The sequence below is a fragment of the Branchiostoma belcheri genome, unplaced genomic scaffold, assembly GCF_001625305.1.
Source record: "Branchiostoma belcheri isolate BF01 breed outbred unplaced genomic scaffold, Haploidv18h27 scaffold87, whole genome shotgun sequence".
In the NCBI taxonomy this organism is placed as follows: Eukaryota; Metazoa; Chordata; class Leptocardii; order Amphioxiformes; family Branchiostomatidae; genus Branchiostoma; species Branchiostoma belcheri.
The window spans coordinates 1,009,311-1,036,512 of record NW_017804542.1 but is presented as its reverse complement, the minus strand read 5'-3'; the positions used below and the strand labels follow the sequence as shown (position 1 = coordinate 1,036,512).

Sequence of the window (27,202 nt, the reverse complement as noted above, 5' to 3'; positions counted from 1 at the left end):
TTAATATAAGTTGAAAACTTGAGTGTGTCGTCACCACGTCTGGTGATTACATGTTGGAATAAAAAAAATCATCTAAATTACAAAATTGGCAAATCCTTTCCTGTAGAGGAATGCAGTCATGTCTGCATTTTTCTATGTGGAGTCTATATGAACTAATCCGGAGTTTTGTGATGGCTGTTCTGTGTCGAATGTTTGTAATGAATCAGGATTCGATTTTAGAAAAACCTGACTGGATTGTATGTATATACAGTTGATGCCTAAGATCTTGAAGCTCAGAGGAAACGATGACGTTACCTTGTAGAGAGCAACACCTTGATAACTGATCTGGAGATGGTACCAGGTGGACACGTCCCTCGGAATGGCGGAGAACACGGCAAAAATGTCGCCTGCAGACGCCGCAACGAAGTACAGGCACCTTCCTCCCTCTTCCGCAGGTTTGATCTGGTACGAGTTGGACCACTTCACATGACAGGGAGCCTGAACGATATTCGCTAAAGCACCACTGTTGGGAACAACAAACCAGCGTTACTTAACAGTACATACTACATCACATACCTTGCGACCAAGTAGGGCACACGTTCTGTTCCGGTGACCTCAAATGGAACATTGCATTCTGTTAAAATGTACATGTATTTGTGTATTATGTTGATCATTCAGTAAACCTAGTACACATTTACAATACGATATCATCTGTGTATTTCTTTACGATTGACAAGACTGCCATATTTGCCGTTTGGGTGATCTTGACAACCTCTCTACGTGGACAGAAACCAACAGAATGAAACTGAACCCGGGGAAGTGTAAGGCAATGCAAGTCTGCTTTGTCCGGATTCCACCTCCTCCTCCTGTTCTCAGCATTGGCGGCCACGAACTTGAAGTTGTCAGTATCGCCAAGTGCTTAGGAGTAACCTTTCAGTCAGATCTGAAGTGGGACATGCACGTCCTGGAAATGTGTAAAAAGGGGAACCAAAGGCTGTATCTCCTATGTAGGCTGAGGCAGTTTCACCTACCAACACACGACTTGGTTACTGTTTACACGAGTTTCGTACGGCCGGTCCTGGAGTATGCAACACCCCTGTGGCATCCAGGCTTAACGTCCAGTCAACGGAGGAAGATAGAGAACATCCAAGTGCGGGCAACTAAGATCATCCTCGGCAACACCTTTCACAGTTACTCTGCAGCATGTGAAGCACTACAACTCCAGAAACTCGAAGACCGACGTGTCTCTCTGTGCCTGAAGTTTGCCCAGAAGCTGTACAAGTCTGAACAGTACAGACATTGGTTTCCTCGACTTCGGGGAGAGATCAGTGGGAGGGAAACAAGACAGAACAAAAAACTAGACCAATTGCCAGCACGCACAGCAAGATATGTGAAAAGCCCATTGCCTTACCTCGTCCAGCTTTTAAACAGCACTCTGTAATGTAATCCTGTAATGTACATGCCGTTATATATTTGATTTTAATCTAGTACTTTTAATGAGGTTGGTATTTTAACTTTTAGTGTTGTATTGTAAAATGTAATGATTATATTGTCACAATATGTTTTTATACAATGTTTTTATACAATGTACGGGACATGTAATTCAGCCTTCGGGCTGTGAGGTGTTTCAAATAAAACCCGCATTATTATTATTTGACACGCCACATCCAACAGCCGTCCACTTGTCTCAGGCAAACGACGTTTTATTTTCCTTCCCGACGTCTCCATGTAACGATTGTGACACGTGCTAATATTTGCCTATTCTCCAAGCAGATACGCGTCGTCTCAACCCTATGCGTGTGTGTTTATAGGTAGCCTCCGTAGCAGGCTTATAGAACTGGGGGTTTGGTGGTCTTCGGCTTTTCTGATTAGCCTAGTTCTAATCGGGGGTAATTCCTCCAGGCCGACTATGATGTCTATATGCAATCAGAAAATAGCACATAAAAGCTCCCAAAGACCCACAAACCCCCAGTTTTTGGCATGCTGTGGATGCTAGTTTAGAGGTCCCGTTCCACCCCGTGCAGAGCATACAGGGGTGATAGCCATCTCCATTTCTATGGCCCCTGGGCCACACAGTGCTGTGTGCTACGCAGTTCTCATTTGTGCTGAGTGCTACGCAGAGAAAGCAGTATGTACCATTTTCAAAGTCTTTGGTATGACCATGGAGTTTTCTACCTCCATGGTATTTTCAGGCCGGGGTTTGAACTTTCCGATTGAGCTACATGTATTTCACCGGTGTTTATGGAGGGTCCCTTATTTGGAAATAAGATCTGTGACATCATGACTTATGAGAGTTATTTACGTGTAGAGCTTCTAGAACAACAAAAGCACCGATCCTTTCCCAGTACCCACATGGCTCAAGGGCATGGGATTTATGGGAGAATAAACAGACTCATAGCATACTTTTACGTACCACAGACTCAGACAACAAATATAATTTGCCTGGCGACAAACAACACAAAAAATGTAGCTGACGCAGGGTCAATTCGTCGTATGTAACAGTTATAATTTCTTTCTTCTTCAAATTCTTGTTTTGGCTTCATTCTTCGAAACCAGAGCATGATATAAACGTTAACTCTAAATTAATTTCAAAAGGGACGGCAAGAAAGGAAGCTAAAGTCTCCAATGCTACGAAACTATGAGGGTTCGATGGTAAGTTTCACCAGTTGAAAGTATTTTTCTCCTGGTCAGTCTTTCCAAAACGCTAAAGCACCAGAGCTATACATACATACATCTTTTCTCTAACCTTTGAAGTATTAGTACCCAAGCGTAGTGCAAATGTGCCCTACCAGACGACGGTAGTTGCACCTGTGTAACTAATTGTCTACCATAGTTATTATGAAAACCCCCCACTGTGTGATAACCGGACAGACAATGTCTTCTTAATACACACCCATCAAATACCCATCCACATAGCTTATACTCTACACCATTAGCCATGGGCGACTTCTCGTACTAATAACATGTTGCTCTATCACATGGCGACGGTTATTATTGTAAGAAGACCGTCAGTTTTCCCTGTCGACCAAGTGAATCAGAAACATTTAGTCATAAGCATATGTCTTTAGATGTGACAATTTTAACAATGAAAAATAGATACATACAATCCAGGTAAGTGTTGCCTTAAGCTTGTCCCAGAGACATCAACATTTGCACTTGGAGATTACCGGCATGGCCAACACTAGCCTCTACCAGGCTTCATAGGCGGATGGAAAGAGTAAAAGTTGACCAAATAGACAGATAACATGCCGGGGGAGTTGGTCCACTAAAGCACTACAGAGATGGGCAAACTGTACTCCTTCAACGGACTAACTCCCCTGGCATGTTATCTGTCTATTGGGCCAATTTTTACTCTTTTCAACCACCTCTGAAGCCTTATAGTGCAGAGGCTATAATCTCCTAGCAGATCTGTCGGTGGGGGGAAGACAGTGTCAAATCGGCCATGGCCAGCCAGTCTGTATGCATTTCGGTGGGCAAATGCTGACTGGCTGGCCATGGCCAATTTGACACTGTCTTCCCCCACCGACAGATCTGCTTGGAGATTACAGAGGCTAGGCCCATACCTCTATACCTGTCATGTGTACGCACCGCCCACCATACTACATGTAGTACTTCAGCTGACTTGATCGATGGCCTGCGGATTACAGTTCAAAGTGTTTGCCCGGGAGTTGTGATCGTTATGGAGGCATATTGTGTACACAAAGCTCAAGCCAGTATGACGGGGTAACTATGGAGTACTCTCCAAGCAGAGGTTTGGGGTATTTTTGGCGTGTTTTAAAGGCTTTTTTTATTGGGGTTTCTTGTTTGCATTGTAATTTGGGTGAACATTGCAAAAAGAAAAAGAAACGCCAATAAAAAGCCTAAAAACACGCCAAAAATAACCCCAAAACTAGAGTAAATAAAGAGGGTAACCTCCTTCATGGAACTAATGGTAGAGACTTTATGGCCTGTTGTATATGTAGCCAGTATATAGTACTCCAAATCATGTTCCGGCACGGTTCTGGATAGTCCACGCGTATCCAGAACCGTGCCTGGGGCAAATCTACGTTCTTGGATACGCGTAGCCTATCCAGAACCGTGCCTGATCCTAACCCTAACCCATTCAGGTACAGAACTAGACAGGCACGGTTCTGTGTACAACAAATGACGACCCTCCTTGATATTACTAACGGCACAGAATTTAAGGCCCATCATAAACGTGACTTTTCTTACAACAAGACTTTTTGTTCTTTTAGTTGTACGATCATGATGATGATTGTTTTTATCCTCTAGTCCTAATTGTATACTTGTAGTTTTCATGTTCTAGATGACTGTGTATGTCTGCCTATATAATGCTCAGAGCAGCCAATACTATTATGCATTTTAGTACGTGCAAAGACGCACGTATGAAATAAACAGCAATAAACCAGCCATAATTCTGCCACCAGAATTTGACATGCAAACAGAAAGGGACAGACAAGAACGCTGTGAACGTTTTTCTAACTGTACTAGCCAGGGAAGTTGGACTAACTACAAATAGATTGAGTATTTTAGGTTCATCTTGTAGACAAAAATTAACGTCCTCGGTCAATTAACAAATCATCTATCTAAAAAAGGGTGCTTGCTATCTTTTATCTGGTGTGATAAGGTATCAAATCTTCAACAGACCGGCTTTTTAAAAGTTGATAAGAACACACACAATGTGCTTTTGTACCATTAAGTAATTATGTCTCTAATTAACTCCAAACACTTTAAAATGCACAAAGGAGCTGTCATGTATACACCTAATGGTAAATTCACTTACACTTACAGGGCTCGAAATACTTTTTCTGCATATCTGCACTGGTGCAGGTACACTAAAAATCATACCTGCACCAGACAATTTTACCGGTAGCATTTAGAAGTTAGGAAGTATGGATCAGACTAAATTTGTACCTTTGTCTATAGACCCAGTGCAGGTAAACATCAGAAACACCTCCACAGCTTCAATTTTACCTGCGCACTAACCCGCATATGTAGGTGGTATTTCAATAAGATAAGATAAGCAAGGCAAGACTCCTTCTCCGCCATACAGACAGACCACGTGCACCCCGCCACACACAAACAAATGTCAGTATAAGCAGGTAGCTGCACAGGTATGTAGTCTTGCACACCTGGATACCGGACATACCTGTGCACAGGTACGGCGGCCAGAACGGCTACAGTACAGGTGGGACAAAAGGCTTGCGGCGGCTAATAAAAACAGAGTAGACCAAACTCCGTCTGAGTGGGTGTTCAAGGGTCGGCACTCTTATGTGTAGATTTTAGGTGACTCCAATGTAACTACAGAAAACGCCGTAGCCTTTTAGTAGCATTCACCAGGCCTTTCTACGGGAATACGGATCTTAGAATTCGGCAAAAAAGAGAGAGTAAAATTGGCCAAGGGAGTCCGGCCGCGGGGAGGTAGTTTCTTTCCTTCTGCGCGACAGTCAAACCTACAAGGCGGCCAAACTCCCCTGGCAAATATTCTCCTATATATAGCCAGCGTAGTGTGCTGTTTTCTGATTCTATATCACTTCTAGGGGTACCCAGATTCACAGATATACTTGATAGCCACTCAGCTACAGCTAGAGCTCATATACTATCAAGAAATGGCACATACTAGGCCAAAAGACACAGGCTATGGAACCTGTTTGCCAGACATGTATCTCACATCACGCAGGAGATATTTTACCCAGAACCGTGCCTATCTAGTTCTATGCCTGAATTTGTCAGGGTTAGGATCAGGCACGGTTCTGGATAGTCTCCGCGTATCCAAGAACGTAGATTTTCCCCAGGCACGGTTCTGGATACGTGTGGAGTATCCTGAACCGTGCCTGGACATGGTTCTTGATAAAGATCAGTATACAACAATACCAAAGTCCGACCAAGGGTCACTCGTTTGTGTACATTTTAGGTGGATAATACGCGGTCATACCACGTCCAACAAGTGACATATTGCCAGAATATGAGACCAATACAGCTGACAAACAAGTATTACTGTTCCGCATTTTTTCTAGCCTGGTTACCAAACCTATTACAGCTCCCGAGTCCTACATCATCTCCCTCCGCAAATTCGCTGTTGGACTCGGGAGCTATGATAGGTTTCGTAACCAGGCTACACTATTTCATAGCTCGTGACAGTACATGATAAAGTTTCTCCGTTTTAAGCACTAGGAACGGTCTGCAATGTTTTCGTTTCGTGGTTTTACCGTGAAATATCGCGGCCGTGGCACGCCAAGTAAATGCCATATTGCCAGAGTATGAGACAAATACAGGTATAATGGTTAAGCCTCATATCATAGATTCAGTAAATGATACAGTTAATCAGTTTTAAGCACTGGGAACGGTCTGAGATGTTTTCGTTGCTTGGTTTCACAATGACAGGAATACTGTAGGTGCCCTATTGCCAGAGTATGAGACAACTAAAAGTATAATTATATAGTCTCATATCATAGATTTAATATACGATACAGTTAATCAGTTTTAAGCACCGGAAAAGGCCTGAGATGTTTTCGTAGCGTGGTTTCACAATGACTGGAATAATAGGTTCCATTCCGCCAGAGTAATTAAGAGAAAAATACAAGTATAATGGTATAGTCTCATACCATAGATTCAGTAAACGATACAGTTAATCAGTTTTAAGCACTAGGAACGTACGGTCTGAGATGTTTCGTTGCGTGGTTTCACAATGACAGGAATACTGTAGGTGCCCTATTGCCAGAGTATGAGACAAATAAAAGTACAATTATATAGTCTCATATCATAGATTTAATATACGATACAGTTAATCAGTTTTAAGCACTAGAGACGGTCTGCCATGTTTTGGTTGCGTGGTTTCACAGTGACTGACTTTTAAAACCGTCATGGCGCCGGTGTGTTGATAGTAACATGGAGACAAGGTTTGGGAATGTTCCACTTCGCTGCGTAGTCGTGTGGGAAAATACCCTTTTCTTTTTATCTTTTAAAATGTCCTTTTTTATGTTACAGAAGCTACTTGTTACATATGATTGAAGTCCTAACAAACAAACAACATATAGTCCTAATAAATCCATACAGATACATGGCATTACAAAAACACATACTCATACAAAACACATACAACACATGCACATAAACATACAAAAACAAGATTCTGGATTTGTCTCGGGAAAATCTACGTTCTTGGATACACGGAGACTATCCAGAACCGTGCCTGATCCTAACCCTAACCCATTCAGACACAGAACAAGTTAGGCACGGTTCTCAGCACGATATATGATACCGCGACCCGGGTGTCTTTGCAGTGAACCAGCGCAGAGGCAGGGCGGCCAGTACTCAGTATCAGTCGTGTGTGGCAGTTTTCTGTTGTAACCGTGTCAACTACGGCTAATCTCCAAGCAGATCCTAGGGTGGCAAAAGACGGTATTAAACGTGGCCAGGCAGTATCCATTCGCCAGATACCTGGGACCGTACACCACCCAAGACCCTCATACTGCCTGGCCAATTTGATACTGTCTTTTTCGACCCTAGGATCTGCTTGGAGATTAAACTATGGTCACGACTAGAGAGGTGACCAGTTTAGTGTTAAACACATGTATATATTCTCTCGATATATGGAACCCGAATTCGGCGAAACCTGTCATCGCTAATAATCTAACGTTTACGATTTTTATGTCTTAGTGTTTCAAGCAGTCTACTCTAGAATGCCCTTAGTTTACTGTGAATGACTTTTGTGACTGGTTGAACCTTGAGTAAAACACTGTCCACGTACTTCTGACCAACATATAGAATTCAAGTCATTTTGTGTTTGTACACACTGATAGAAAATTGTCAAAACTATAGATATCAAGCTATACAAGATATCGAACTGTTTCGGCTGTGAGTTGATAAAAACTGATTGTACAAAGCCGGATGCAAATAGTTAGCTTTAGATTAACTGTTGATTAATGGACTTGAGTACAAAAGTCGTGCGTGGTTAATCTCGAAGTTTGGAGTGATTTTGTAAGAGGGGCTAATGTATCCAGAAACGTGCCTATTTAGTTCTATGTCTGAATAAGTCAGGGTTAGGATCAGGCACGGTTCTGGATAGTCCTCTCGTATCCAAGAACGTAGATTTGCCCCAGACACGGTTTTGGACACGGGTGAGCTAAAAGCAGGGTTCTGGATAAAACACGGTTTTGGATATTTTGTCAGGCTAACGCTGAGATTTTTTTTATAGTCCGGGCAGGAAAAAAAGTCTCTACCAGACTAACTACGCTGGCTATATATATAGGAGAATATTTGCCAGGGGAGTTTGTCCGCCTTGTAGGTTTGACTGGACGCGCAGAGGGAAAGAAACTACCTCCACGCGGCCGGACTCCCCTGGCCAATTCTACTCTCTTTTTTGCCGAATTCTACGATCCGTATTCCCACAGAAAGGCCTGGTGGAGGCTAAAAAAAAAGGCTTCGGCGCGCCGAGTTAGTGGGACCAGTCCGACCGGGTCCGACACGCGTCAGGTGGACACGGCAGGTAACCAACAGGTAAACACTTTCGCCAGGTGTGTACCAAACAACAAGCTTAAGTGTAGCGTCTCACCTGTTGTCTACGTTCTAAGAACTCACCTGACGTCTCGGCGTGCGTACGCCTTAGCTCCTACGAAAACGTCGTCGTAGTACGGAGAAGCGACGGCTGTATGTAGGATCCACATACGTCGGATTCACCTGGATGTAAAAGTACCTTCGCTCTTTTGCCAAGCAACAGGTTTAGCGTCTCACCTGTTGTCTACGTCCTTAATACAACTCACCTGACGTCTTGACGTACGCCTTGACCCACGAAACGTCTTCGTAGTACGAAAACGTCTTCGTAGTACGTAGAAGAGACGACTGTACACCGATCCACGACTGACTCCTCACCTGGATGTAAATGTACCTTGGCTCCTTTGTACCCGCCGTACAATAGATAAACAGTGTAGAGCGCTAGGGGAGCTGGTCACGTGGCCGCGCCGCCATTGTTACCCGACACCCCGCGCCCTGCCCTCCGTACCCGCCGATTGTTCCGGGTCTGTTGGATACACGAAGTGTCGCCTTGGGGCGCTGCTGTAGACAGAACAGATCGGATGTATCCTGAACTAGCTCAGGCGCGGTTCTGGATACCAGAACTAGCTCAGGCGCGATTCTGGATACCAGAACTAGCTCAGGCGCGGTTCTGGATACCAGAACTAGCTCAGGCGCGATTCTGGATAGCCCACACGTATCCAGAGCCGATTGTTCCGGGTCTGTTGGATACACGAAGTGCCGCCGTGTCCAAAACCACGATCTATCCAGAACCTTCATAGTGTAGGCTAGACCATCACTACGGGGTACAGTAATAACAACGTCACCGAACAAGGCCGTGTTAGACAGGACAGGAAGTGTGGGCAGGGGTGGGGTAGGAAATCACAACACTGAGCCATTTATACTGATATAATAGTTCCAAATCCATTCTACTAAGGGAATAGGATAGGATAGATCCTTGCTGAGGCGCGGTTCTGGATAGTCCACGCATATCCAGAACCGTGCCCAAAGTCTACCCGTACGTTCTTTGATGTGCGGAGACTATCCAGAACCGTGCCTGGGGAAAATGTACGTTCTTGGATACGCGTCGAGCCTCCATCCAGAACCGGGCTTATCGATCCCTGAGAACCATCCTTATGCACGGGTCTGGATAGACCACGCATATCCAGAACCGTGATTTTTCCAAAACTATGCCCAGGCACGGTTCTGGATAGTCGACGCGTATCCAGAACCGTGCCTGGGGTAAACTAGGTTCTTGCAGACTGTAGTCTACCCAGAAACGTGCGTGATCCTAACCCTATCCCATTCAGGCGTTAAGAACTTTATAGGCCCGGTTGTGGATACAATAGACGCTGTTGTGCCGCCAAATCGCCCCAAATACACCGATGTAACGTACACGGCGCGTGCTCGCTATTGTCTCCGGTACATTCGATCGGATGTCAACATTACCGGCAGAAACGCACCTGTAAGACTGGTGAGAAATATGGGTCGGCGGGTCTCTAGCATTTTTACTCCTCCAAAGTACAAATTGAAAACTTGGGTCTATCCATTAGTTACTTCCTCCAAAGAAGTCAAAGCCTTCAGTAATATACGTAGAAGCATCAGATAGATTTACAGATTAGATCCTTTATTTACCATTTTTACGTATGTTTCCTTGCAATTACTAGTACTTGTAGCCAAATGGCTCCCCCTGGCGTTCTACTTTATATTGCACCGTTAAGTAATCAAGGCATTTTAGCATTCCAAACTATATCATCCATGTTTTGCATGTATGGACTAGATAAAGGATACACCTTTGGCCATTTAGTAAACTATTCATCCGCTTGTATGATAAAACAATGACGTTACTATTGAGATGTCTCGCCTATTATGCAAGTACTTTTAAGTAAGAGCCCCATGTGCATAAATTTCATCACTTAATGATCTTCTCTACCCAAATAGCATCAGTTGTCCAACAAAGAAGGCTGTTGTAGCATTTATCATGCCAATGCCCTACAAGATATAATGTTGCTGATATAAAAGATGTAGAACAGATAGGTAACATTTGCAAAGCAAATACATACTGTTTACTTCATACTGTTTAGTACAACAAACTACAGTAGCTCTGTTAACTCACACTGAAACACATTCATATATATAGTGACCAGCCCCTCCAACTGTGTCCTGCCACTTGCTACATAATGTAACCCAACACCACAGGGTTTCTGCTACAGAACCAGTTACCACGGTGACAGCCGTCTGGTTCTAATCCAGGTCATTGACCTTATTTGTTTGGGACGGAAGAAGATGAAGAAAAGGAAATAAAGAAAAAAACAATAAATAAATTTGACTTCTGCGAGGGTAACCATAATGACTACTGGTCATTGATAATGAATCAGTGTCATTCATGAAAGATTGAAGCTTAGTTTTACCACCCTTGCCATGACCATGGCCCAGCCCACTTCGGCGGGCCCTTGCGGCCCTTCTTTTTCTTTTTCCGACTTCCCCTTCGCCGTTTGGGCTCAACCGGCTTTGGTGGCCCATGTTCTTCTGGTGGGCCAGTCGGCGAACTGGGCTCACTTCCTGGAGGCTCAGTGACGGCAATGGACTGGCTGCCCGTTTCGTTTTGTACAGGCGGCCCGGTGGGCTCAGGACGGCTCTTTTCTCCTCTTGGTTCCGTGGGAACAGGGGTTCCGGGACGGCCATTTTCTTCTGGCGGCCCTAACGGCCCTGGAGGCCCTGCGGGTCCGGGAAGGCTCCTTTCCCCTGGCGGCCCTAGCTGTCCGGCCAGTCCAGGGCGACCCATTTCGCTTGGCGGCCCAGGAGGAGGGCCATCCGATCCATGACGGCCCCTTAAGCTTTCGCCTGTTGGCCCTCGCTGGCCGGCATATCCAGGGCGACCCCTTTCGCCAGGCGGCCCTGGTGGCCCAGAGGGGCCGGCTAGTCCAGGTACGCCCGTACCGCCCGTGGGTCCTGTGACCGCCGCTTGCCTACCGTCTCCTTCTCGTAGCTCGGCCACCTCTTTGGAAAGAATGGCGATCCTTGCTGTGTTTTAAAAACAAGAATGAACTAGAAATTAATTCAGGTAACATTTGCAAGGCAATTGCATAATAATGTTTATTTCCACATGGTCTGGCCTAACAAACTACTGCTCTGTTTATTCTTAAGGTCACAACAAGTAATTTTTACGGATGGCATCACTACGCGCATTTGTTTTCGCCAGATTTTGGACAAAATTTTTTTTTATCGCATTACCGGTAGATTTGGAGTCTGCGGAGGATGTCATCCATAACTTGCTGTGGCATAAGACAAACACATTCATAGATATGGTGACTGGCCCCTCCAACTTGCTACATAATCACGTAATCCGACACCACAGGGTGCCTGCTACAGCACCAGTTACCATGACAACCGAAACTGACCTGCGAAGTAGGGCTGCAGAACGACCACGGTAACCAACACTATCACGCCGAGTCCTTGCCACAGTCTCTTGCAACGTTTTCTCTTCCTGAGGGCCTCACTATACACATCTGGTATACCAAAATAGAATAATATAAACATCGGGAAATAATTTCATCAGGTGGGTAGGACATAAAATATAGGGATTTTCTTCTTACACAACCCTTACTGTATCTCCCCAGCTTACGTTCAACGGTGTCTGTCACAGTGCCTCTGCCTGAAGTACTGTGGAAGGTGTCTGACAGACATCGAAACGTAAGCTGGGGAGATACAGTAAGGGTTGTGTAAAAAGAAAAAAGGGTTGTGTAAAAAGAAAAATCCATATATATCTATATATCTATATATTTATAGTGATTTATGTCTTTGTTATTTCTGATTTGCAATGCATTATGCTGATAAGCACACGATTTTAGTGGAAAAAAACCGCAATTCAGCATTTTTGCTGCAAGGGTTTTTGTTGTTGAATAAACCATTCTCTCTATATATATCCAATATTATGAACAACTTAGTCTTTATCCGCATTAGAAAACTCACACACGCCTGCTAATTGCAAATGAAAGTACAGAAACGAAAACGCAAATATTGTATGCTTGTGTATGACTATATATATCTATATGTAGATAAGAATATTACATTTATGTTCCTTACCCGCAGTGGAGATGTACAGTTGGTTGGGTATACTAGCCGCCATGTTGGCAACTGTTCTCCAGTTAGTCTGTGGCTGCTGCATTTTTGTGGCGTCTAGAATAGTAAAAATAAATTAGCATCACCTTAAGTAATTCTGTAATTGACTGAAAAGGTTTTTCATTTTTTTTTCATTTTTACCTTTTCCAGTACGTACTCGTATCGTTTCAAATGATACAAAATCACAGAAGGCAATGAAATGAAATTTTAACACATTGAGGTTGACTTTGTTAGCATTTAGCATACATGCACACATACATTTCAAATACATGTAAACAGCAGTAGCGATTCGTCCTGTAGTCCGTTCTAACATAGAACACAACACACTGGAAAATATACAAAACATAAATACACTGACATGCAACACACTTGATTCTATAGCAAAGTTCTTAATTCACAACCATAGTTTATTCTAACAAGAGCCTACGCCAGGGCATATGGGCAATTATGTGCCCCTAAGCTAGGTGTTACAGAGCTTCGCTATACAATTCTTAACCAGCCCTATGTAATTATTCACGAATGCCTATTTTCTAACCTAGAACAAAGTGTTTACCGCAGAAAAAACGAAATAAATGAGAAACTGGTTATCAATGGTACCAAACGTACGCACCTTTCGTACCACTCTTGAACGGTTGTAAGGATTTTGGCATGGAATTACCGCTTGTCCGTTCCCTGAACTAAACGGCAAAAACTGGTCCTACATCGGGCAAGCTCTGGGCGATTCAAACCCAGGCCAGACGCAAATGACTACGCGGCAGTACGCAACAAATTAGAATAACAAAAACGGATAAAAGAACACTATGACATATGTACAGTCGTCATCGTGCGTTTCTAAAGTCGTTTCAATCGCTTCATTATAAACACAGGGTCTGGGCGGATCAAACAAAGTGTAGACGCAAATGAATAGGAATAATATGAATATAAATAATATGAATATGAATGCAAAACAGATGAAAGTGCACTATGACATATGTACAATAGACATCGTGCGTTTCTATAGCCGTTTCAATCGCTTCATTCTAAACACAGGGTCTGGGCGGCTCAAAGAAAGTGCAGACGCAAATGAATAGGAATAAAATGAATAATATGAATATGAATAATATGAATATGAAAAAAAACTGATGAAAGTCCACTATGACATATGTACAATCGTCATCGTGTGTTTCTAAAGTCGTTTCAATCGTTTTATTCTAAGCGCATGCTTAACATAAAAAGTATCACAGACGTTATAATTAATAATTCATCAATATGGTTGTCTTTAATCTTCTGTTTTAATACCGTCTAGTGAAGTCATACACCCCTTTGAGTCTAGGACTGGGTCTTACTCAGCTAACCCCTGGTTTGGAGTCAGAGGTTTTTTTGCCATGCAGGGCTTGGCAAGTGGCATCATGTCAAAGCCGTACTCTAAGGACAATGGCAAAGGTGGGTGTATGTTTTCATGTTCTTTTTGTCAAGTTTTCTTTTAAGTTTTGTTTGTGTGCTTAGTAGAAGTCTTTGTTCTTTTTAATAACACACTACACGGTGTGGCACACAGCGGCAGAGTGCTCGACTCGAAACCAAGTGGTCCAGGGTTCGAGTCCTGACATGCCACCGATCTTGTGCCCTTGGGTAAAACACTTTACACGACTTTTCTCACTTCGCTCAGGTGAAAATGAGTATTGTATTGTCCCCTGTGTTGGTGGCGGCATTAATATAAGTTGAAAAAAAAAAAAACTTAAGTGTGCCGTCACCATGTCTTGTGATTATATGTTGGGATAAAAAAAGGTTACCGAAGAAACAGTTTGATATTTTCCATTTGAAGCGTTGAATGAAATTCATTTATTTCTTTCAAATAACTAGAGGTCGTTTTGAAACTGAGATAAAGCTACAGAATGTTAAACGTTCGTAAAGGCTAGTAACGATGCTAAACAAACGTTCTGGACACTTTTTGTTCTGCAGTATGTTTACTGTATTTGTCGTTGTCTCAATTTTTTCAAGGCCGGCACACCATATCGAGCCGATGTGGTTCGCACTGCACATGTCATGAAAAAAATCTTAAATTAACCCAATGCTGTATGTCACTACCATAAGGAAAAAATGTACCACGACAAAGACATTATAATAAAAAGCCTTGACTGCCAAAACTAAATTCAATCGAAGTTAGAGGTAAAAAAAAGAAAGACAGACGTCAATGAACGTGAAGCCTTTGTCACACTGTCATACCTTGGTATGTCTAACTCTAAAGTGTTGTACATGGTACATGGTACATGGTGGCAGCGAATTCCACTCTTTGAAAAACATCACATGTATGCCGTAAGGTCACACAAGTAATTTTTATGGATGACGTCCTCTGGAGACCTCTACAAAGCGCGAAAACAAAACAAGAAGGCGCGCGGACGTCATCCATAAAAATTACTTGGTGTGGCCTAACTTTTGTTTGTCTAACTTTAAGGTGTTTTTTCCAAACTATTTGCACAGCACGAAAGCTTAAGCAAACTTTCCGCAATATGTAAAGAATTATGAAAGGTGGGAAAATATTTAAGTTGACTTTACGACGTCGTAAAGGCCACTGAAAGGCAAATTCCGCCTTTCCGTCACCTTTCAGTGCGCTTAAGTACGACGTAAATATAATCCATACCTTTACGATTCCTTTACAAATACATAAATATATGAGAATGCCCTTACTGTAGATGGTGGCAGCGAGTTTAACGCTTTGACAAACATCACATGTATGCCGTACCGTACCGTGTCCTCCAGGCAATACCCACACACAGCAGACTAATTGGGAGTCACTTGCGGACGCCGGCGCCACCATACACAATCCGCTCTACACGTCTAGAGCAGGTAACAATGTACATATATTGTTTCACTATATGTATTTGTATTTGTGTTAATTTTGATAACACATTAATCTACCTATTTTGTTCTATGCACAGAATTAGTTGCTTACGTTCCATTGATGCCTCTCATGTATTATCTATCAGTAAACTTTAGATAAATTGCTTCCGACCATACTGCACATGTTGCATTTCACTACATGTCTTTGTATATATGTTTTTGTGTATGTGTGGATTTTGATAACACATTAATCTACCTATTTTGTTCTATGTACAGAATTAGCTGCTTGTGTTCCCTTGTTGCTTGCGTAATGTTTATCAGTAACCTTTGCTGTGAACATTGCTTTGCGGACGGGATTGTTGAATGCTTATTTCCAGACTCCCGTTCAAAATAAATGCTAACTAAGATTTAAGAGTCGGTTGTGTATGTCAACGCCTATTTTGCAGCAGTATGTTTTTCCTGTTCGACTTTGATTATTCTGGATGATTCTCAATATAACTAGAAAGGTGACATGGTCAGACAGGAGTCTATATCCCTACTGCTATGAAATTGCAACATGATGTGACCCAACACTAGTTACCATGGTAACAGACACAACATTGGCTCAGGTCATTGAGGTCACTGTTTGGAGAACAGAAGAAGAAGAGGAAGAAGAAACTGAGCAAAAACATTATGTTTTCCTTCGGTAAACATAATTAGAATCATAATTCCTGCTGATTCCTTCAGACCCCGCAGACATGAGTGAGGGTGACTGGAGGTCGCGAGCTGACGCCGCAGCGACCGTTTCTAACGCCATGTACGTCTCCAGAGCAGGTAAACCGGTTATTTATTATTCTTTATTCAAGCAGTGGTCAGCATAGCAGCATTACATTTTAAAAAATTATGGACCGCTGAATTGTGCTGACTTTACATATACATAAAAATACAATGTAGGTACGAACAGAACATATAGATTCACGACAATTACAATATGTACAACACATAAATAACCAAGTCTGCATTTTACTGTAATAGAGTATGATTGTGTGATGCAGAAATGAACTCTGCAGTCTGGAGGTTCTTGCCATGGGAACCCTGAGTCCTCCCGCGTTCTTTAAGGTTCCAGTAATGCTACTGTATCCAGAACAGTAGAACCAAGTACAGTAGGCGTTGTCGTTAGATAGCACTAACCAGTGTTTAGAGTCTGATGTTCAAGGTTAGGTGTAACAAGTCGTTCGGTGTAATGTAGCCAGCTACCGCCGCGCCGCGGAACTGGGCCTATCTTGTTCTATCTCCAAATGGGTTAGGGTTAGGATCAGGCACGGTTCTGGATAGTCCCCACGTGTCCAAGAACGTAACTGCCCCAGGCAAGGTTCTGGATACACGTGGACTATAGAGAATCAACACGACAGCTGGCTACATTACATCGAACGACTTGTAACACCAATAAATTTGTCTTCTGTGAAGCTTAACAAAGTATACTTGTTTGGGCCAACAGATGTCTATCGTGTGAACGGCAAGAAGACGAAAGCATTTCGCCTGTGCAAGACCCTGATGAAAACCATCGGCATCGTCTGCGCTGTGTTCATCGCCATACTGCAGCCGTACTTTGCAGGTACCTTTATACTTTTTTTTTATATTCCAACATGTAATCACAAGACCACGTGGTGACGGCACACCCAAGTTTTTTTTTCAACTTGTATTAATGCCGCCTCCAACACAGGGGACAACACATTACTCATTTTCAGCTGAGGGAAGTGAGGAAAGTCGTGTAAAGTTCCTTTCCCAAGGGCACAAGATCGGTGGCATGTCAGCACTCGAACCCGGGACCTCTTGGTTCCGAATCGAGCATTCTGCCAGTACGCCACACGACACCACAATCATCATACTTCCCCGTGGTGTAATAATAATTGTGGTAGTTGTAAAATTAGTCTCAATAGACTAAAAATGTTGGGAGGTCATTGCAAAAATGATTTGGTTTGGAAGAAATTGACTATCCTATACCAGGCGTCGGAAGTGGCTGGAAGGTGGAGAGGCCTTGTGGCGGCAAATGTATCAACTCCGCTACTGGCATTTTATCTGACTATTTGGCCAGTTTTGAGTAATGAACACTCCTCTGGCCAATACTGCCTTGCCACCGTATGATCTGCTTGGAGATTAGGTAGAGGCTAGACATTTGGAAACATGGCCTGGTCGACCTTTCGACAATGCCACCATGCGGCAAGCAATAGTACTGTTCGTTTAGGGATCAAGGAAGGCAGCTGAAAAGTTACCGAAACGCCAGCCAGTCCCAAGTTGTCAGTAAAACATTATTTCTTTGAAAACAAAAGCAATATAATTATTGCCGATCCGTCATCAAAATTTTAATTTTCCCTTTTTTGATACAGTCAGAGTCACTACTCTTACAGCAGAAGTGAAGAACCTTCGCGCTTGGGCAAAACTGAGACCGCCGGAGCTAAAGGGTAAGTAATGCATTCTATCAGAGGAAAAGATGCAATCTGCAGACTTCCACCTTTGAGTGAACTGCTTATTGTTTAGTATAGATTAAGTCTGTTGCCATTGATGACTAACTTATTACCCAATGATTCTATCTATTGCTAGACAGGAGAATTAAAGATGCATTTTCTACTAATACCACATGTCCTTGGTGCTGAATTGAGTATCTGCCAGTAATATTGTCCCTTTTAATGAAAATTAATACATTTCAAACTACTCACTTATTCCAGGCTATCACGGGCCGCCCGAAACTCTGGGAGGAAAGGGACCCACAGAATCCAATGGCCCAAAAGGACCTGGAGGCCTGATGGGGCCTCCCGGGCCTCCAGGCCCACCTGGGCCCCCGGGTGAGAAGGGGGCCCCCGGAACCCCGGGTCCAGCTGGGCTCCCGGGAGAAAAGGGTACTACTGGGCCGGCTGGCCCTAATGGAACGAGCGGCAAGTTCCGAGCCCCCTCAGGCGCACTTGGGCCTCCGGGTGACAAGAGGGTCATGGGGCCAGCTGGCCCTAATGGAACGGGGGGCCAGTTCCGAGTCCACGGTCCTCCAGGTCCACCTGGTCCCCCCGGTGAAAAGGGGCCAACAGGGCCAGTCGGCCCGAAGGGAAAGGATGGCGAGCGAGGAGTTCGCGGCCCTGCCGGACCACCAGGACGCAGCGGAGCGGACGGCCGCCCCGGATCCGGACGTCCTGGGCCAGCCGGACCCCCAGGGCGCCCGGGCAATCCAGGGGAAAAGGGAGCCATGGGGCCAGCTGGCCCTAAAGGGCGGGACGGGCCACCCGGACCGGTCGGCGCCGAAGGGCTGAGGGGCCCTGCTGGGCCGCCTGGGCCAGCGGGATACTTGCAGTGCAGAGCGGAGAAAGGTGAGACATTCTTTCTTTCTCAAGTTTCTTTCCTTCTTTTTCTTTCTTTCTTAAGTTTATCTATTTCTTTCTTTCTTTCTTAAGTTTATCTATTTCAAATTCTTTCCTTCTTTCTTTCTTCCTTTCCTTCTTTCTTTCCTTTTCTCTTTTTTCTCTCTTTCTTCCTTATCTTTCCTTCTTCATTCCTTTCTCTTGCTATGAATATCATATAGCCCGGGCTACATGATACTTCTTCATCCAGGTGCTTCAAATCATTAAAAATATCATATCCTGAAAGGAAAAGAAAAAATATCACTCATCCGACTCTTTTGTTCCCTTCCTCAGCGAGCTGCCACTTCCCGTTTGTGTACAAGAACCAGACGTACTGCTCCTGTACCAAGGTGGACTGGGATAAAGAGTGGTGCTCCAAAACTGCCGTGTATAACGGCTCTTGGAAGTCTTGCGACTAAAGCGCGGAGACTAACGTATTATACGTTATTGTTTAAGGGAAATTCAATGTGTTATTGTGTGCGTAAAGAATGGGTTATGGGATATACATGTAGAGTGGTGCTCCAAAACTGCCGTGTATATTAAAGGGCTCTTGGAAGTCTTGCGACTAAGGCGTCGCGACCAACGTATCTTAGCAAAGGTCTCTATTTACCCATTGGCAAGTGATTGTACGTCATTGTTTAACCCATAGGAAATTCAAACTCTACAATAAATTGCAGAATGCTGCTCCAAAACTGCCGTGTATAACGGCTCGTGGAAGTCTTGCGACTAAAGCGACGCATGTTAGCAAACGTCTCCATATCCGCAAGTCATCAATATGCTATTGTTTATTTCAAAGCTTTACCCAAGGTCGAATAGTAAGTACAAAAACGAAAATTTAACAAAGAGATATAGAAACAGTGGCAACAATATTGCATAACTAAAACGAGCTAGCTTCTAAATGCATGCCTACATTTCACGTCTATTTTGAGACAGAGGAAGACGGAGGAACCGACTTTTTGTAATGTTGGGTTTTGGGATGACAACGCCGCTTGCAATCTTGAGTGTAATGTACTGTATAGTCTCCTATGCATTTGAAGCATAAAACTTAATGTTGTGTTTAAATCAGCTGCAGTGTTTAAGATTGTCGCCAGGAGACAGGAGACTTAAGGCTCTATGCCCTTTTTAAAACTCTTGTATTGTTCGGATGCCAATATGCCTACATGTATGCTCATGGACCAAGGACCAAATTAAACTAGATTTCAGTTGATGTAGTTCAGTATATACTGTATTGTGCTTTGTTGTAATGGATCAAATTAAACTGCTGTGGTAAATATATTTACCTATAGTTGCCTGCGTCTTTTATGTGCTTTTGGCAAAAATAGTGCAGATGTTTGGAAACCTCGATAGTTCTACATTAATTTGTTAACACCTCATTCCTAGCAACCACTGTGTGAGTCAGAGACTTAGCATCAATCACATTTGATTGATAGAAAAACAATACCACATGCCACCTGACATATTTACGAGGATTATCGATGTTTTAGTGTAGTAACTGGACTTTTGAACTTTGTTATCGGCTGAGGGATGATGTAATGCTGACACCAGCAGCGGGATGTTTGTCCAGACCTGTGTTTGCTCGAGTCACGCGCATAAAGCCAACACGGAGAACGGGGAACAGTTTTAAAGACGTTCTCTCAGCGGAGGGTCGCCATGTTGCGGGTGTGTGAGAAACTCCGTGAGGCGGACGAGAAGGGCAGGAGGTACGGACTAGCCCGGGCGGAGACAGGCTACCTCCGTGCCCTGGTGGACGCCATGGCCGACACGGACAGGCTGGCGGAAGTGGAGCTGCTCAAAACTCTGGGCGACGTGAACGTGGAGAAGGAAAGACTCGGGAAGGACGTGGGGAAGTTCAACACGGCCTTGGCGCTTTATCTGGCCGCTATGGTACGGTGTTATCATGAAGAACAGGCAGATGGTATAGAACACCGCTACCACTACACGGAGAGGCTTTTACAAGGAGTGTCGTCACAGGGTAAGGAACAGCCAACTGAAGACAAGGAGACGACTACACCTGCAAAGGTAGCGGCAAAGTTTCAAGCCCTGGACAAGAGACGGGCTACCGGAGGTAACACAGACTCTTTGCTGGTTGGATACGCACAGGTGATGGTAGAGGCGATAGTAAAAGACAACAGCATGTTAGAAACAGAAGCGATCAAGAGTCTGGGTGACGTGTACCTGAAAAGAGGAACAGAAACTGGAGACACTAGAAACTTAACTAGAGCTACTGCTCTGTACAACAGGGCACTGGCGCGGTGTCACAACGTTCATGGAACAGTTGTCATTGTTCACCGCTTACTGCACACCGCAAAAATCAGGCAAGGCGTCAACACAACAAAGAACAAGGTAAGTGAATTAAGTAGAAATTTGGGGAAGCCAAGAGCACAAGCGTCATGATGAGGTAGAAAATTTTGCCTTTAGACTGATATCAGCTTCAGAAAAATTATATTTTTACCCTAGCCTATTGTCATTTTTTTACCTTAGCTGATAAAGTTTTGAGTTCAGTAAATTCTGTATCTTTAAGGACAGAATCGTTCAAGATTCAAGAAGCTGAGAATATTCACGCTTTGCGTCTATAGTCTATTGTGCCCAATGGGATCATGTCAGGTCCTTTACCTTTGACAATTGCTAAAAGTATAATTGTGCATTAGATAACACGATTTTACATCTTTTTAATCATTCATGACTTCTTATCGGGTTTTATAGAGGTCAGCACGTATGGAACATGATGACCTTTTACGTATCACGTAGCGTCCTTCAACTTTGACCATTGGTCAAAGGTCAATTGTATAATCGATAATCTGTCAATCATGTACTTTCTATCGGCTCTAGCAAAGGGCAACACGTACGCAAAAACAACAAGACGTGAGAGGACGGAAGGGCCACTTCTCTCCCTTCTCAGCTGCGCCCTCTAGCGACGAGACCACCAGTCAAGAGGACGACGACATGTTAGTGATTTTATGTCTGATATGTTGTTAACTGTTTCAACTCAAAATAACTCTTCTTCAAATTCATAGATAGGAACATGGAGCCATTTGCATTGACTGGTCTAGTGCATTTTTCGTCTTTGCGAAACCACATTTACAAAGTTTGTTATCTTTTCCAGCTCCTACCGCAGGTACATCCAGACGGCAGACCTTCACGTGAGAAATGGAGACCTGGACGCAGCAGAGACGAACCTAGCAGCCGCCCTGAAGCTGGTTCACGGTCTGTTATACAGATTCCTTGAAAACACCATTAATTCATGGCTAATCATAGAATTTCCAAAATTTTATCTTATTTTTTGTGTTATTTTTTTAAAGTAAAACCACCAGTTATGACACAAATATCATCCTTCAAAGTTGAATTTAACAGTTGGAGTCATTTTTTTCTTCCCCTTACCAACAGACCCAAGTAAACCCAACAAGGTTAAAGAAGCCGACTGTCTGTGCAGGTTGGGTGACGTCTACGTCGAGCGAGGTAAGCGGACAGGAGAAGGTAGGAAATTCACACAGGCGGCAGCTCTGTATAACGCCTCCATGGCCAGAACAGGTGGAGACAAACAAAACATGGTAACAAGACTGCAAGAAACAGAAAGACAGTTTCTTAGAAACACCTGTAACCTTGACTGTGAACCGTGTCCGTATAGCAGCGCGTTAGATCACAGAAAGGAACTGGACAACTCGCGCGCCCGTGCAAAATCTCAGCTCGAAATAATTCGTCAGGAACACAACCCTTATCAGTATGATGAAGACGATCCCGTCGTGAGAGAGGTAGAGATCAAACGAGCTGAAGCAATCAAGAACTTGTTCAAGAGCATCACAGTTGAAAGAAAAGAGTTTATCCAAGTACTGACAGATGAATGCATCGCCAAACTCGGACCTCCTCCCTGTAAGTACGCTTTCGTCGGGTTGGGGTCACAAGCCACAGAACTGGTGACGCCGTACTCCGACCTGGAGTTCGCCATTCTGATTGAGGAGGGGAAGGATGATGATGATACACGGAGCTACTTCCTAAATCTCACACACTACTTACATCTCAAAGTCATCAACCTTGGGGAAACCATCCTCCCAGCCATGGCCATCCCGTCACTCAACGACTTTCTCTCAGAGGACCCAGAGAAAAACTGGTTCTACGACTCCGTCACACCTCGCGGCTTCGCCTTCGACGGCTTCATGCCATGGGCTTCTAAAACTCCGTTTGGAAGAGACGAAACCAAAGGCAAACCTCCCGTTAGTCTCATCCAGACTCCCTCCAAGTTGGCCGAATATCAGCATCTGCACATTGCCCTGGCGGAAGGCTATCACCTGTCAGACATCCTCAGACGGGTGACCTACTTAACAGGAGACGAGTCTTTGGTGGAGGATTATACGAACAGAGTCAATGAAACCTTAGACCGTTCCCCTGTACTGTCACGCTTGTCAGCTTCATTTGAAGATGATATTCGGCAAATAGAATTAGAACATTCTGAGCCAACGGGACAACTTCTGAATGTCAAGAAAGAAATCTACCGTTTTCCCAGCGTGGCCGTTGATGTGTTGAGTGTTTGCTGTGGTATCACGATCCCCAGTGTGTGGATAACGATAGAAGAGTTACAGAAGACACAGCGGATCAGTGACGAAGATGCCCACCACTTGACTGTACTGATCAGCATCTCAGCGGAGCTACGGTTAAGAACGTACATTGCCAACGGAGGACAGAAGGACACACTGTCTCCTCTCACGGAGATGAAAACCCAACTGGGGGAACAAGACGTAGATGACACTTTTGTTCAGTCAGTTTTCTACATACCAGACTCTAAAATGTTGTTCAGGTACTACTATACAGCCATTCCATTAAAACTATGCATGGCAGCTATAGTTGCAGTGGAAAATGAAGATACAAAGACATTACCAATTGCAATTTTTGAAACCTCATCTCTAACTAGGGGTCTAATAAAACAACAGCTGTTCCAGTTAGACGCATCCATACGTCACTTGGAGGCAGCTCTGAAAGAGGCGGGCGATGATGAGGAAAGACAGTTCGAAGTAATTTGTGAATTAGGCGGTGCCTCTTGCAGGCGTTGTGACTATGAGATAGCAAAAAGCTACTACGAACGTGCAATTATTATTGGAAATACTATTGACGGAGACACCAAAAGGCGTCCCAGATTTGCCTCTTTACTTGGAAATTTTGGGGCATGTTTCAGTCATCTTGGCGATCAAAGGAAGGCCATCAGTTATAATGAACAGTCAGTGAAAATGATGAAAGCTATCTATGGCGAGACAACACCACATCCTGACATTGCTTCATTACTACATAACATTGGAGTTTGTTGGAGTAAGCTAGGCGATCAGAGGAAAGCTATCAGATATCACGAACAGTCACTGAAGATAAAGAGAGATGTCTATGGCGAAACAACGCCACATCCCGACATTGCGTTAACACTAAACAACATTGGGGCATGTTGGAAAGAGCTTGGCGATAAGAGGAAAGCTATCAGTTATTATGAAAAGTCAATGCAGATGATAAAAGGTATCTATGGGAAAGCAACGGCACATCCCCACATTGCTTCATTACTAAACAACATTGGGGTTTGTTGGAATGAGCTTGGCGATCAGAGGAAAGCTATCAGTTATCACGAACAGTCACTGAAGATGAAAAAAGCTATCTATGGTGAAAAAGCGCCACATTCTAACATTGCGTCATCACTAAACAATATTGGTAAATGTTGGAGTGACCTTGGTGATCAGAGAAAATCTATCAGTTTTAATGAAAAGTCACTGAAGATGAGGAAAGCTATCTATGGCGAGACAACGCCACACCCAGACATTGCTTCATCACTAAACAACATTGGGGCATGTTGGAGTAGCCTTGGAGACCAGAGAAAAGCTATCAGTTATTACGAACAGTCACTGAAGATGAGGAAAACTATCTATGGGGAAACAACGCCACATTCCGACATTGCTTCATCACTAAACAACATTGGGAACTGTTGGAGTAAGCTTGGCAATCAGAGGAAAGCTATCAGTTATCACGAAAAGTCACTTAAGATGGAAAAAAATATCTATGGCGAAGGAGCACTACATCCAAATATTGCTGCATCACTAAGCAACATTGGTCAGTGTTGGAATAATCTTGGCGATCAGAGGAAAGCTATCAGTTATTACGAACAGTCACTAAAGATGATGAAAGCTATCTATGGCGAGACGCCACATCCCGACATTGCTGGATCACTAAACAACATTGGGTTGTGTTGGAGTGACCTTGGTGATCAGAGGAAAGGTATCAGTTACCAAGAACAGTCATTGAAGATGAGGAAAGCTATCTATGGCGAGCTAACACCACATCCAAATACTGCTGCGTCACTAAACAACATCGGGAACTGTTGGAGTAAGCTTGGTAGTCAGGGAAAAGCTGTCAGTCATTACGAACAGTCACTTAAAATGATGAAAGCTATCTATGGTGAAACAACACCACATCCCGACATTGCTTTATCACTTAACAACATTGGGGTATGTTGGAGTGACCTTGGTGATCATAGGAAAGCTATCAGTTATCATGAACAGTCACTGAAGATGAGGAAATCTATCTTCGGCGAAACAACGCCACATCCCGACATTGCTACATCACTAAACAACATTGGATTATGTTGGAGTGGCCTTGGTGATCAGAGGAAAGCTATCGGTTATCATCAACAGTCACTGAAGATGAGGAAATCTATCTTCGACGAAACAACGCCACATCCCGACATTGCTTCATCACTAAACAACATTGGGAACTGTTGGAATAAGCTTAGCAATCAGAGGAAAGCTGTCAGTTATTACGAACAGTCACTAAAGATGATGAAAGCTATCTATGGCGAAACAACACCACATCCCCACATTGCTTTATCACTAAACAACATTGGGGCATGTTGGAATAAGCTTGGCGATCAGAGGAAAGCTATCAGTTATCACGAACAGTCACTGAAGATGATGAAAGCTATCTATAGCGAAAAAACGCCACATCCAGGCATTGCTGGATCACTAAACAACATTGGGAACTGTTGGAGTGACCTTGGCGATCAGAGAAAAGCTATCAGTTATTACGAACAGTCACTGAAGATGACGAAAGCTATCTATGGTGAAACAACGCCACATCCCGACATTGCTTTATCACTAAACAACATTGGGGCATGTTGGAGTTACCTTAGCGATCAGAGGAAAGCTATCAGTTATCACGAACAGTCACAGAAGATGAGAAAAGCTATCTATGGGGAAACAACGCCACATCCCGACATTGCTTCATCACTAAACAAAATTGGGGCATGTTGGAAGGAGCTTGGCGATAAGAGGAAAGCTATCAGTTATTACGAACAGTCACTGAAAATGAAGAAAGCTATTTATGGCGAAACAACGCCACATCCCGACATTGCTTCATCACTATACAACATTGGAAACTGTTGGGATGAACTTGGCGATCAGATGAAAGCTTTTAGTTATTTCGAACAGTCACTGAAAATGATGAAAGCTATCTATGGCAAGACAACGCCACATCCAGACATTGCTTTAACACTAAACAACATTGGGGTATGTTGGAATAAGTTTGGCGATCAGAGGAAAGCTATCAGCTACTACGAAGAGTCACTGAAGATGATGAAAGCTATCTATGGCGAGACGACGCCACATCCCGACATTGCTTTATCACTAAACAACATTGGGAACTGTTGGGACAAACTCGGTGATTATTGGAAAGCTATGAAGTATTACGAAGAGTCACTGAATATGATGAACGTTATCCACAGGGACAACCCGGCACATCCCAATATAGCAATAGTACTGAATAACATTAGATCATGCGCAGCAAGTAAAAATGCCATCCGTGATTAGAATAAAGCGTTTAGTTTTCAGAAATCGCAGAAATTGACTAGTCGGCTACTTGTGAATGCCTGATATAACTATAATATAACAGATTCATGTGTTTATTGTCATTTCTTTATGTTTTAGGTGTTTACATGGTTACCTGTACCATAGTACATGTATTTTAGTCGGGAAATATCTGCATTGGATGAGAAATGTTACCTAAATGGCTAATAACTTGTGACCTCACGTGTACAAAAACAAACAACCCCTTAGGCAGGCCTCGTGGAGGCTTCTATTTTACTCTATATTCTACTATCCAATATGGCGTAACCCCTTAGGCAGGCCCGGGTGGAGGCTACTATTTTGCCAACATTCTACTATCCATAACCTGGTAGAGGGTATTATGTTTGCAGATATTCTACTATCCATAACCCCTTAGGAAGGTCTGGCGCAGGATATTATTTTTGCCAATATTCTACCATCCATACATCATCAGGCAGGCTTAGTGAAGACTGCTATTTGTACAGATATTCTACTATCCATAACCTCTTAGTCAGGCTTAATGGAGGCTATTATTTTTACAAATATTATACTATCCAGTTCTTAGGC

At 43.5% G+C, this 27,202-nt stretch overlaps 4 protein-coding genes across 4 annotated transcripts in view; 2 read left to right on the top strand and 2 right to left on the bottom strand.

Moving 5' to 3' along the window:
• The window catches only part of LOC109487289, a 25,484-nt gene extending 16,494 nt beyond the window's left edge, over positions 1 to 8,990 (bottom strand). The window contains exon 1 of the mRNA XM_019791275.1: positions 8,742 to 8,990. The gene's annotated coding sequence lies outside the window, so the exon portion shown is untranslated. The remainder of the gene's footprint in view (positions 1 to 8,741) is intronic.
• A 1,907-nt stretch (positions 8,991 to 10,897) lies between these two features.
• LOC109487248 (collagen alpha-1(XXIII) chain-like) lies at positions 10,898 to 12,619 on the bottom strand. Its single transcript, XM_019791231.1, has 3 exons — positions 12,577 to 12,619; positions 11,892 to 11,999; positions 10,898 to 11,514 (listed from the first exon to the last, which is right to left on the bottom strand). The coding sequence occupies exons 1-3, from the start codon at positions 12,617 to 12,619 to the stop codon at positions 10,898 to 10,900; spliced, it is 768 nt and encodes a 255-aa protein (XP_019646790.1).
• A 1,381-nt stretch (positions 12,620 to 14,000) lies between these two features.
• Positions 14,001 to 19,213, top strand: LOC109487247 (collagen alpha-1(I) chain-like). The gene is made up of 6 exons (XM_019791230.1): positions 14,001 to 14,034; positions 16,156 to 16,242; positions 16,907 to 17,023; positions 17,796 to 17,870; positions 18,135 to 18,764; positions 19,089 to 19,213. Exons 1-6 carry the CDS (start codon positions 14,001 to 14,003, stop codon positions 19,211 to 19,213), a joined length of 1,068 nt encoding a protein of 355 aa, XP_019646789.1.
• Positions 19,214 to 20,297: 1,084 nt separating this feature from the next.
• LOC109487246 lies at positions 20,298 to 26,764 on the top strand. The gene is made up of 6 exons (XM_019791229.1): positions 20,298 to 20,758; positions 21,898 to 21,998; positions 22,179 to 23,477; positions 24,561 to 24,792; positions 25,174 to 25,372; positions 26,738 to 26,764. Exons 1-6 carry the CDS (start codon positions 20,445 to 20,447, stop codon positions 26,762 to 26,764), a joined length of 2,172 nt encoding a protein of 723 aa, XP_019646788.1. The 5' UTR covers positions 20,298 to 20,444.
• Positions 26,765 to 27,202: the final 438 nt, after the last annotated feature.

Coding starts and splice junctions, on each gene's coding strand:
- LOC109487248 (XM_019791231.1), bottom strand. CDS start 12,619: ATGGCGGCTAGTATACCCAACCAACTGTACATCTCCACTGCGG. Junction 12,000..12,576: donor ACTGTACATCTCCACTGCGG/GTAAGGAACATA, acceptor TTGGTATACCAG/ATGTGTATAGTGAGGCCCTC. Junction 11,515..11,891: donor TCTGCAGCCCTACTTCGCAG/GTCAGTTTCGGT, acceptor TTTAAAACACAG/CAAGGATCGCCATTCTTTCC.
- LOC109487247 (XM_019791230.1), top strand. CDS start 14,001: ATGTCAAAGCCGTACTCTAAGGACAATGGCAAAG. Junction 14,035..16,155: donor CTCTAAGGACAATGGCAAAG/GTGGGTGTATGT, acceptor TGATTCCTTCAG/ACCCCGCAGACATGAGTGAG. Junction 16,243..16,906: donor CATGTACGTCTCCAGAGCAG/GTAAACCGGTTA, acceptor TTGGGCCAACAG/ATGTCTATCGTGTGAACGGC.
- LOC109487246 (XM_019791229.1), top strand. CDS start 20,445: ATGTTGCGGGTGTGTGAGAAACTCCGTGAGGCGGACGAGAAGGGCAGG. Junction 21,999..22,178: donor CGCCCTGAAGCTGGTTCACG/GTCTGTTATACA, acceptor CCTTACCAACAG/ACCCAAGTAAACCCAACAAG. Junction 23,478..24,560: donor CAACGGAGGACAGAAGGACA/CACTGTCTCCTC, acceptor CTATCTATGGCG/AGACAACGCCACACCCAGAC.